The sequence below is a fragment of the Paralichthys olivaceus genome, chromosome 12, assembly GCF_024713975.1.
Source record: "Paralichthys olivaceus isolate ysfri-2021 chromosome 12, ASM2471397v2, whole genome shotgun sequence".
NCBI lineage: Eukaryota > Metazoa > Chordata > Actinopteri > Pleuronectiformes > Paralichthyidae > Paralichthys > Paralichthys olivaceus.
The window spans coordinates 14,585,813-14,597,602 of record NC_091104.1 but is presented as its reverse complement, the minus strand read 5'-3'; the positions used below and the strand labels follow the sequence as shown (position 1 = coordinate 14,597,602).

The following is an 11,790-nucleotide window of genomic DNA, read 5'->3' as shown; positions in this document are numbered from 1 at the left end:
CAAAACCAATCCATTAGTAAATGAGTTCTCTGCCACACTGGCTCTCGGTGGTGCAGTTGTTGGTTTTCAACCATATAGATCACGTTTCTTTATCTTGATGCAAAAATGCAGCTCGTCAAGATGTCACAGAGCAAGGGTGGGACCAGAATAATCATATGGAGACAAATTCTCACAATTACTTATTGGCATATATATATTAATTTTTTTCCTGTTCAGATTAAATAATTGGAACCTTCTATTATGGGAAAAACACCAGAAGTAAAAAAGAAAACAGAACAGAAAAACAGCTCAACTCTGGAATATTAGATTATAAAATAATCATAATTTAACCCACATGTGAATTTTATGGACAAATAACTTGGAGATGGTGTTTTCAAAAACCGAAAAATCTCCATATGAGGGAGTGAAGATAAATGTTTATGAGATAGTGAAAATGTGATCATTTTAATGCAGAAAAGAATGATACGAGGATGAGGTTTAATTCTAGATAATATTTCAGATGATATTTCAGAGTTGAAATTGCTCGTTGTAAAAAACAGGTAAATAAGATCGTGCGTCCTCTCTGTATTTACATGATTATCTAGGCTTTTATCAGATATTAGACTGGTCCTGATTAAACTTTGGACATGCCCTTCACATACTGACACATCTGCAGTTATTTCACATGAGCTGCAGTGTTTTTTTTTAACTTTATCCAAACTGTTTTAACTGTTGTAAGAGCTCCAACTTTAAAATGTTGCATACATTTTTGAACAGTTGCAATAACCTTTATAACATTTTTCAATCTTGGCCCACTCTCCTTGTTTTCTTTACGCGTGCACGTCGCACAAAACCTGAAACATTGGCCCCTGGTGCAGGTTTTGAGTTGTATATTCTCATGCTCGGTGGACACAGGCTCTCGGGCCAGTGTAGCTCGGTGTGTGTAGCTGCTCTCTGGCTGTGTAAAACCTCAGTGCCTCAGTAAATGAGCTGTCTGATGAGCGGCTCTCGGGTTTCTCTAATATCTCTACCACATTGCGCCGCGCCTCCTCCTTTAACCCGAGCAGCCCGGGGGGCGACAGATTATTTCAAGATGTGGACTCTCCTCCTCCACCGCGGCCAGCGCTGCACGGCCTCCTCGTATATATACACCCCGACAAGTAATGCAATACATAGGTAGAGCTATCACTCGTTACAGCCTCTTTTTTTCTCTCCTCCTCCTCTTCATCCAAAACCTGGCTCCTGGCGTCACCCTCAGAAACCACAGGCGCTCCTCTCCTGTAGGTGCACGGCTGCTAAATATGCTGCATGTTCCGGGTTTTAGTCAAACATTTTCCGCATAAATCTCACATGAGTCAGAATGATTTCACTGCAAAAAAAAAAAAAAGCCAGCCCATTTCTCGTGAGACTAGTTTAAAGTGAGGTGAAGGCCCGTGCGTAATGGAGGAGCGTGGGCCTGCGTGCGCTTATTGAATTGTTCCACTTGCACAAAGCTATAAAAACAAGTCCTTTAATCACCACGCTGACAGTAGCAGTGTCACCACATTACTTTTAAATTGCGACACAAAAAAACATTAAAATAAACAGTACGAGAGAGTGAGAGGGAGAAAAAGTGATCACGTCAAAACACTAGAGGACACTTCATAAAAATGTCATCATCAGAAACGCTCTGTTTCCCATTGGAGGGTTTTATTTTTCTGAAAATATGGAGGAAAATTGAAACGATCCACTGGCTCAGTGAGCAGATGGTTTTCTTTGTGTCTAAATCCAAAAGTGCTATTTCAGCTGTATCGACTGGAACGAAGCCGATAGTGTTTAAATCAAGTGAGAAATGTTCAATTTAGTCTCCAGGCGGAGCGTTTTTGTTTTTTCAGTGGCACCTCACTAAAAAATATTTTAAAAAACACAACTTATTTATCTATGTAAAACAATATTGACATTCCTGTGCATCCATCAGATTAGTATTCAAAACATTTCTATATTTTCGTTTAGACCTATAAAATTATGTAAATTACTGCAATTGGCTTTTTAAAACATTTATCCACAAATGAATTACTGTAATAAATAGTTTGTCATTAGTTTTGGTCACTTCAAGATGTCCTAAATGTGTCTTTGATTAAGAGTTGAAGTGTTTTATTTAAGTGAAAGGCAGTGTGAGGGGGAAAAAGCTGCTCCTTCCCTCAAAACAAAACACAACTGTTGACATGAGTGAGTTAAATGAAATTGGAGCTGCAATTATCAGCTTAACAGAGTTTCCTGTCATGTTGGAAAATTAGACCTGGTACAAGTGCACCGGGGTTACCCCTCCACCCACCCTCCACCCACCCACTCCCCCAGTACAATCATTACGCATTTCCTCTGAGGACCACCGGCTCTTTTACAGTCAGGCGTCCTCATGAACCCCCTTTTTTAAGGAAGTTGTTGTTGTTTGTGTTATTGTAATTATTTGGCTGCAGGGCAGGAACCAGTAAACAAACCAGGAGCCGGCAGACAAACACATCAACAAACAAAGGAGCGATTTAAAACGTGATGCGCAGCAGCTGCACCATGTGTGTGTGTGCCGGCAGGGAGGGGGCGCCATCGCAGTGCGATCATGCACGTCCAAAATGTAACTACTACAGGGACGGGGTCAGTTTGTTATTTGTGTTTTTGCAAATGAAGTTTTAGCAGCCGTGAAGTCGAGGAGCAGGTGTGTGTGTGTGTGTGTGTGTGTGTGTGTGTGTGTGTGTGTGTGTGTGTGTGTGTGTGTGTGTGTGTGTCCATGATCTTCATCACTGGTCACTGGTCATGTCAGGCCTCCTCCTCTCTGCTCCTGTTACAAAGTGGAGTTTTTTCTCTTTGGGGAATATCATTGTGGCCATGATGCTGCCTCACAGCTGCTGCCACTGTGTGTGTGAGCGTGTGTGTGCGAGCCTGTACTTGTGTGTGAGACAGAGACAGGGTCTTATTAAAATGCCTCATGATCTAAGCTTGATGGACAATTTGACAAACATCAGGATTAATAAAGTCAGTATAAATTGGGTACATTTGAGAGTTTTTAAGCCTTCACATACTCATACATTTTATTTATTCCTTAGATTAACACTTGTTTGATGTTTCTTCTTCTCTCTTAATTGTTCCTCTTTGTGAGGACCATGCTGTAGACTTTATGAAGTGGGGACATTTTGGGAAACCAGGTTTAGGTTCGGGTTAGGCATTAAGTTGTGATGGTTAAGGTTAGGGTTTGGGAATACATGAGTGCATGTGTCCTCACTTAGAAAGAAGTACAAGGTTGTGTGTGTGTGCACGTGCATGTTAGTGTTTATGTGTTTATGCATCATACTCACAAACAACTTCAGATCATCCTCATGACTTATGTCCTGTCGCTGCAGTCCAGAACAAACCGGTGAATCATGCCGGTTGCATCTTCTTCTTACCACACAGAATGATGGAGCAGACATGTGCACATACCTTCTACTCTGCCAAGCAACAAACGAGGAGGTTAAAAAAAAACTCTACGAGGATTGAGGACTTGTATTTCCCGTCTATATGATTCATAAACACCACCTACTCTGTTTCCACAGCCTGGTTTCAAGAGTAGAATGTGTGTCAGACAGGGAACTTACTTGGTCAGTAGTGGTGGGTCTGTACCATCAGGCCAGTACCCACTGACCCCTGCCCTCTCATTAGTGGGACGTGGAGCAGTGGAGTACCGTTCTCCCCAGGTCATGTTACATATGGCTTGCAGTCTGCTGCGCAGCATTAAATGTCAGCTTTGAAACCATCTGAAAGATCAGAGGTCAGTGTTTTTAATAAGGCCACAGTTCTGGGGGAGTTCCCTCTTTTTTTACTGCGCACCCAAGTATGTTTTATGCTGCAAGATTCAAATTGTGGGAAAAATGTGATTCATTGATATTTGGATATTGTCATGTTTTAATTTTTGCACATAAAAAAAGCTGTAAAATATAGAAAACCAGCAATAACCTGTGTGCAGTCTCTGTGAAAAACACATTTTCTGTGAGTGCTCCTTTCCTGTCTAATTTATGGACACAATACAAAGGTGGAATTTTCTGTGGCCCCCTCCCCGTGAGACCCATGGGCCATGGGCTCCTGCTGCGAATGGGATATTGTTCTGGGCTCCAACAAAGCTGTTTTCACCCTCTTCAATATTACAGGAGGAGTCACCTGATACCTAACAATCAGCTAATCCACTGCCCATGGCGACGAGGTCACCTGTGCACAGGTAACTTTATCCCCCTCGCCTGCCTCTCCCTCTATTTCCCGCTATAGTCTCTCCCATTTCCCCTCCTCCCTCTCCCTTTGCCTCCACAGTGAGCACAGACAAACAGCCTCTGTTTATTTAGGTCATCAGTTAGATCATATATATCTCCTCCAGCCAGGATCCGCTGAGAGGACAACTCCTATAATCCACCGCAGACACGGCTGTGAGTAAAATAAAATCCCCCTGCTGTCCGTCCATTTGTCAAACCTTGTCTCCATCTTATCTCCCCTCGCTGGTTTGGTCGGATGCCCGCTGAGTGAATGAGTCCATGGGTGGAAACTCATGAATTCACAGAGAATCCCCTCAAGCCACGAGAGGGGTCCAGGCTCTTTTTTTTTTTCTGGATAGAGACCCAGTGTCTGTGACTGACAGCATCTCACATTCATTCTTCCACATGTTAAAGGGGTGGGGGGTTGTTCATCCTTCACTCAGGGAAACACTGAGTTGTGGGGAGCTGCAGGACCCCCCCACCCCCCACCCAAAAAGAGCTTTACCTCTGGAAATCTCATTGCTGTTTATTTGAATTACAGGGGCTGAGATGAGAAAAGGAGGGCTAATGAACTCCAGGTTGCCAGGCATGTGCAAACGATCACCGCAGGTTTGCAGAGAGCAGCACCAGGCCTGCTGGATTACTGCATGCACCCCCACCCCCTGCCCACCCCCCAAAATCCGGAGTTGGGGTCTTAAATGTTCGAAATACATTTTTTGTGTCTGTAACTTTCTCTGATTTTCAAAAATCTTAAAAAGAACTTCAGAGATCTTAATTTTATGATTTAGAAATTTCATAGAAAGAATACAATGTTTTTATGTTTTTATAAATATAAACTTTTATTGTAGTACAGAGATTTAGAAAAATACATTCACATAATTTCAGATGACAAACGTATCATTCAAACTAAGATAAAAAACAACAACAAAACAAAACAAAATGACCATCAGTTTAATATTTGCCCACAACTCATTTTTTGGTATATTACATTAAAGCACTGAGGATACTTTCACTGAAATGTCCATTCAAATTGATGGGATCGTGTCACAAATTAAGTGTTCATCAGTCCTTTAGTATGAAAACACGTGATGCACCGCTACATGTGCACTTTATGACTTGGCTGCGACGCTGAAATGTGCTATTAGGGTCATGTATGACAGCGAGGAATTAGGCTCCTGTTGCGAAAAGCACCGGACACACTTGACAAATGGGTTCGACATTCTCTGCCCTCTCTTCCCTCATCTGACACCCAATGAGTGCGCCTGCGATGGTGGTAAATCTCTGAGGCTACAGCGCAGGATCAACGACTGAGCTTACTTTTAGTTTTATTATTCACAAAACAAAAAGTAAAAGGCACTATAGTGTCCAAAACATTATGACGCCATGCAAAGAGAAATTATCACAATCCCTCTCCGGGTTTAAAAGTGGGACTATAAAAGAAACACAAACGGTTTTGTCCTCTTCTAGCTTCTGTACCTTTGTTCATTAAAAGCATACACTCTGTAGATGTCTGGCTTCATAGAAAAATACCATTCATGATTACTGACTGCTTTGGAGAGACACATCAAAATGAAACACGATATAGTATAGCATCATCACATCTAGTTAACATATTATGAGTTGCAGCATTATAAACAACATATGATGGGCAACATGTGAACCGACACCGTGACCTTTCCATCATCGTTAAGATCTTTGTCTAACAGGTTGAAGATGAGGCTAGAAATCGGAGTCGTTGCTGTACTTGTGCATTTGTTGTTGTCGCCACATGACAAACCCTCCGACTTGAAGGTTGTTAGAAACGTGCACGTTGTAATGTCACTATGGTAGTGCAAACGCCAAAACAGACCAATGACATTATGTGTTTTTAAGTAGCAGAAAGGCACATTTGTCTCAACTCTTGTCCCGTACTCAACACTCTGAGTTCATTTGGTAAAATATAAAGCACAACTTCAGGGTTTGCAGCGACTTGAGAGGCAATCAGAGAATTTAAGGTGCTCACTGAAGGACACTTTCTCCTAAATCAGCAGCTTTCTGTCTCTAATAACCTATTATTCTGTGTGTGTGTGCGTGTGTGTGTGTGTGCAGTCCTTCAGTAAAAGCGGTCGCTCTTCAGCTGATCATTTTCACAGAGGCTCTCTCCCTCTTCCCCCGGCCGAATGACCTTTTTGGTTTGAGCCGGATGACGCATTTAGTTTGGAGGAACATCCTGGTCATGTGACTCAAGGCATTCCAGCACCTGCTCCGGCGGATCACATCCACTCAACAGGAAGTAGCAGGTGTTGTCTATAAAAATGCACATTTAAAACACGGCTCACACACACACACACAGAGCGGCTTCTTGTGTTTGCACAAACAGCCATAATGTTTCTTCTTCCTAACAGGGCTTATAAAATGTGTCATAGACTTTTCTTTTTTTTGTGATAAACTGACAGTGCCCACCCACAGGGCGTCCCCTCTGACTGTAGAGTGCATTGTAAAAGTCAAATGAACACAAATAATTTAACATTTAAAGAAATGAAGAGTAAAAAAAAAACACACTCTCACACAAAGGTAAAAAGATTCACCATATCTCTGCTTGGGGGGACACGAGTGCTTCTGCGGGGAGATTGATTTGAGGTTAAAGGTCGGCCATGTCCTCGTCCATCTGCACTGTCTGTAGTTTGGCCAGCTCCTTCCCCTCCACAGCCTCCATCTCCCCGCACATCGCCCGCACCATCTCATTCATGCCTCCCGACCCGTCCACCTTGTTTCCCGACAGGTTCATGTAGTTGCTGTTCATGCCGGGGCCTATTAGGTGCGAGGGTGTAGGCCCCCGGATCTCGTGGGCCCCTAGGTACTCTGTGGGCTGGAGGTGGTGGCTTCCTGTGTCCGTTTGGGCCATCAGGGGTGTGCTGATGGTGAGGGTGGTGTAGACCTCTGGTTCGGGGCTGGACGAGGTGACAGCAGGGACGTCGTTGGTTTGGGTGGGACCCTGGCTGGACGGGGCCTCTTCAGAGTTGTGGGTGGTGTAGCTGATCTGACCGCTGGGGTCCAAGTGAAGCCCATGGTGGTAGGAGGAATAGACACCTCCCTCCAAAGGCTCCTTCTTGATGGACGTCTGGCCGGTGTTGCTCATGCTGTAGAGGACGGTGCTGTGGTGCAGGGACGACATGGTCATCTTGTCCTGCTGCTGGAACGAGTCGTCGCTGGAGGAACTCACTGCTACGTTGTCCAGAGGTATGGTTCCTAATGAAATGACAGAACAATATATATGATACAGTATCTCCACCTCCAGTTTAGATCCTAGTCCCACTGCTGGATCCTCTTCTCTCACAGCATCATATGATTAATGAAGAACAGACCTTGGCTTTAAAAATTGCTGTTGTGTGTCTCACACACTTTGTGCTCTTTAAGCTTGACCCCACAGTGCCCCAGAGGACGATTGCAAACGCCTGCCAGCACTAAACAGCGAGCTGAAGTTTTCAGTTTGTCCTTATAATTCATCCTGCTGTAGATGCTCTGCTTTCTGTCAGTACAAGTGCTGTAATGGCTTATTCCCCGTTCGTGCATTTCATGGCCTCTGATTGTCTGAAACATATTTTCCCACCTCCCTGCTCTGCACATCAAGAGTGCAGTGATGATGAGTGATGGTGACTTCAGAACTTGTTTTTATTCATCTCTGGGGCTTTCAAAGGACCACCTCATGCACATATGTGTGTGTGTGTGCATGTGTGTGTGTGTGTGTGTGTGTGTGTGGGGCCCTTCCCTGTTTCTTCTGGTCTGTGTTATGTTGTAGTATCGGCCCTTTGGGCTACGGCCCAAACACAGACAAGCCAAGAATAAATCAGCTTGGATATATTGGGTGGATGTAGTAGAGATTTGTTGACAAACCACCGGGAAGTGCAGAGTTGCACTGGAACATTCGAGGAGGGCAGAGCGACCTGCAGTAAAACTGGGAGATATAAGGCTGTGATATCTATTTTATTTTATAATGTTAGCCTCCTTTTGACTTTATCTGGATTGATCTCATCCTAATAATGTGGTATGATCATATTTTAGTCTTTTCTTGGTCTTAAAGGCTGAATTGATGTAACTGCATTACTTAAGTTTGTTGTATTTACCTGACAGATTAAATTAGCCATAATGTACTTTATTAGACATCTCTCCCACTCCTTCATAAGAAGTATCAGTCATTGTGCAAAATACTCCAATATTTGATTGTGTATCATTGTTGCTCCTCTTTACCTCCATTTTCTCAAGTAAACATGGCATCAAAAGTTAAACTAGTATGCAAGCTGTCAAACTTAATCAGTTTTCCATCATATAACTTCCTGTACCCACCTTGTTGTGGGATTGTTGAGGCCGAGGAGGCTGAGGAGAGCTGCAGGGGAGAAAGACCCACATCACTGTTGAGTAATGAGCTGCCATCACTGTCAGACACTCCGCTCGGTACGTGCACCAGACTGTAGCCGCCCAGCTGCAGCGCACCTGACGAGGAGCTGAACGTCAGCACGGAGGAACCCCCGTTCTGGGCGGCCATGGAGTGAGCCCCCTCCAGCTTCACCTCGGCTCCATTCACACAGCCGGTGTAGGATGCGTACTGCAGGCTGGAGTCCTCAGCAGAACTGCCCAGTCCCTTCTCCTGCCCTGTGTGCATCTGCATGTCCACCCCAGAGCTCCCCAGCAACACCCCTCCTGACGGCCTCAGAGGGTTGAAGGCCAGGGGCTGGATGCCCAAGTTGAGCCCGTTGAAGAGGATGTTTCCAGGTGTGTGGAGGTAAGACGAGCCGCCATTGTGAAAGACGGCAGATGAGGTGTTACTGGTCACTAGACTCCCATTGTAGAGGCCACCACTGCTGGATCCGGGCATCTTGATGTCCCCGATTTGCTGGATGACCACCCCACCGTCCAGATGCCCCGTTTGAATCCCATGGGGGATGACCCCATCTGAGGAGTTGGAGAGGGGTCGGGGTGACATATCATCCTGGCCTTTACTAGACTCATCCTCTGTGCTGTGGTTTCCATCAGATTCACTGGGAAAAAAGATGACATATGATGTTACACTAAAGTATTGTTATAAGTTGACTTGGAGCCAAAATGGAATACGATTGGAGTATGTGCAAGTTCCTGATAAAAGCATATGAATACCATATAATAGTTTTTATTCTAAAATCTATAAGTATATAAGTATATATATATAAGTATGAGTATAAACTTGGATAATGGTGTTTATTCCCTTTCCAGCCACATTTTAGCCGCAGAGCAGACAGTCACATTTGTTGCAGTGTTGTTACACAGCTTTGAAGAGCAGGCCCTTGTGTTTGTGAGTGTGGAGCCCCTCTCTTACCTCATGGAGAGCTGCACTGACAACAACCGACCAACATCAACAACTGTGCAACCATTTGGCGCAGTAAATCCTGGTGTGACAAAATGCCAGCGCCAGTGGCATGAAAGAACAAATGGCTGTAAGGGTTTACTTGTTGTTCCCCTTCAATTTTAAAATGTGAAATTTAAACCCTTATATATTTTTTTAAGTTTCTCAAGAAGCCACAGTTTAAAAAAACTAAACAATATGGAAGTAGCTGTTGTATTTTGTTTACTAGCCCCCTTTTAAAAGATGGATTAAAACAGCTGCACCCTCCCTCCTCCTCCTTGCCCCACACGAGCACACACACACACACACACACACACACACACACACACACACACACACACACACACACACACACACACACACACACACTCTCTGACAGAACCTCCCCCAACTTCCATGAAAAGATATAAAGCAAGACTAGTTACTGCAAGTGAGACGATTAAGTTGTTCACAATATCCACAGGTTGTGTGTGAGAGAGAGTGTGTGCGTACGTGTGTATGTATGTGTGTGTGTGTGTGTGTGTGTGAGTGAGAGAGAGAGAGAGAGAGAGTGTGTGTGTGTGAGTGAGAGAGAGACAGAGACAGACAGAGGGGTCACCTCCACCAGGTGCGTCAGCTTTGTTCACACAGAGGTGAAAACATGAAAGAAGGTGAAATTCAGTGTGTTTGTGTTGAAGATTATAAAATGAAACGCAGAAGCTGCTGGAACCTCTGGGTGGGATCCTTTATGTTCTGAGAGAGAGCGAGGGAACAATGTGATTATTGAAAAGATTTATGTTGGGCTGAGGGGACACGTGCACGCGTGTGTGTGTGTGTGTGTGTGTGTTCCCACATATTAATGGGAATATTAAAGCTTTTTGAGTTGTTTCTTTAGTTAAAGCAGTGGAGCGTGTGAGGTGAGGTTGCTGGTTTATTTAGTTGCTTATGGTTTCCATGAACCAACACACTTGAAACCGGATCTGAAAGGCAACAGCTTCATATTTCAAAACATTATAAACGTGCTCCAACTCCTTTTACGCACTATTTGTGTTACTTAATTTTAAACACTTGATATTTCTCAAAGTGTTATGAGTGAGTCCAATTGGAGGTTTATGAAATACACTGAGCACTGAATGAAGTGTGAATGGTTTTAACCTATAAACGTCCTTCCATGTGAGAGAAAAAAGCTTTCAAATACTGTGTTAAAATTAGCCTGGGTGTAGTTTAACTCTCCTATTACGCACGGAGCACTCGAATTATTTTTTAATATTTTGATTAATATAAAGTGTGGAAATGAAATAGTGTTGTTCCTTTTTTTCTCGCCTCACCTCTTGGACTGTGCCTCGGACGGGTTTCTGTCTCTCTGCCTTCTGTTTTTGAACCAGTTGCTGACCTGGGTCAAGGAGAGTCCTGTGATCTTGGCGAGGTTTCGCTTCTCGGCAGGAGAGGGGTACCTATTCTGAGTGTACAGATCCTTCAGCGCGTTCCGAGACCTCTCCTTGAAACAATACACCGTCTCCTCGCCGTCCCAGATAGTCCTGGGGAGAGGGTACTTTCTCCGGATCCGGTACTTGTCCACGGCGCCAAGGGGTCTCCCCCGCGACTTCTCCGCCTCGGTGTACCGGGCCTTGTACCACAGTTCCTGTAGAAAGGTGTGGTTGGACGCGCTGAAGCTGTGGTTCTCCAGGATACTGTACAGCTCCTGGTACCGCGCCTGGTGGAAAGCGACGAGCGCTTGCGCCTTCAGGATGCTTTCGTTGCCGCGGAGCAGGTCGCTCTGTGGCAGGGACCACAGGAACCTGGCCAGCCGGTCCACATTGCCTCCCTGCTGCAGAGCCTCGCACACACACGCCACTTGCTCCGGGGAGAAAGCCAGGGAGGACGCGGCGCTCACCAGCAGCTCCGTGCGCACCGCGTCAGCGTTGGGAGCCGTGCGCTCCATGGACAACTCCGCCGCGTCCAGCGCCACAAACTTGATGCACTCCCGCTCATCCAGCTCCTTCACATTTTCCCTCTTGATGTCATTTGCTGTTGTGACTTCTCCGGCAGAAGAAGACATTTTTTTCCTGTTCAAGCCTTCCCTGGTAAAGTCACTCCTCCCAGCTCGATCAGGTTACCTCCTCGCCATGCGAATGCGATCGGATATCTGACAGCAGCTGTAAGTAGATACCTCTCTCCTCTTTTCCTCCCAACGTGACTTTTACTCTGCGGGGACTGGAGCTGGAA

At 44.9% G+C, this 11,790-nt stretch overlaps 2 protein-coding genes across 2 annotated transcripts in view; one reads left to right on the top strand and one right to left on the bottom strand.

Annotated features, from left to right (window-relative positions):
• Window positions 1-5,241, top strand: part of six6a (SIX homeobox 6a) — a 29,945-nt gene extending 24,704 nt beyond the window's left edge. Inside the window, exons 6-8 of the transcript XR_002202617.2 lie at window positions 4,134-4,201; window positions 4,355-4,403; window positions 4,771-5,241. The gene's annotated coding sequence lies outside the window, so the exon portion shown is untranslated. The remainder of the gene's footprint in view (window positions 1-4,133; window positions 4,202-4,354; window positions 4,404-4,770) is intronic.
• Window positions 5,042-11,775, bottom strand: six4a (SIX homeobox 4a). Its single transcript, XM_020084920.2, has 3 exons — window positions 10,893-11,775; window positions 8,553-9,244; window positions 5,042-7,457 (listed from the first exon to the last, which is right to left on the bottom strand). The coding sequence occupies exons 1-3, from the start codon at window positions 11,621-11,623 to the stop codon at window positions 6,850-6,852; spliced, it is 2,031 nt and encodes a 676-aa protein (XP_019940479.1). The 5' UTR covers window positions 11,624-11,775; the 3' UTR covers window positions 5,042-6,849.
• Window positions 11,776-11,790: the final 15 nt, after the last annotated feature.

Excerpts from the sequence above, each read along its gene's own strand:
- six4a (XM_020084920.2), bottom strand. The coding sequence starts at position 11,623 with ATGTCTTCTTCTGCCGGAGAAGTCACAACAGCAAATGACATCAAGAGG. Across the intron at positions 9,245-10,892 it reads TCCGAGGCACAGTCCAAGAG|TGAATCTGATGGAAACCACA; the intron begins GTGAGGCGAGAA and ends CTTTTTTCCCAG. Across the intron at positions 7,458-8,552 it reads CTCAACAATCCCACAACAAG|GAACCATACCTCTGGACAAC; the intron begins GTGGGTACAGGA and ends TCATTTCATTAG.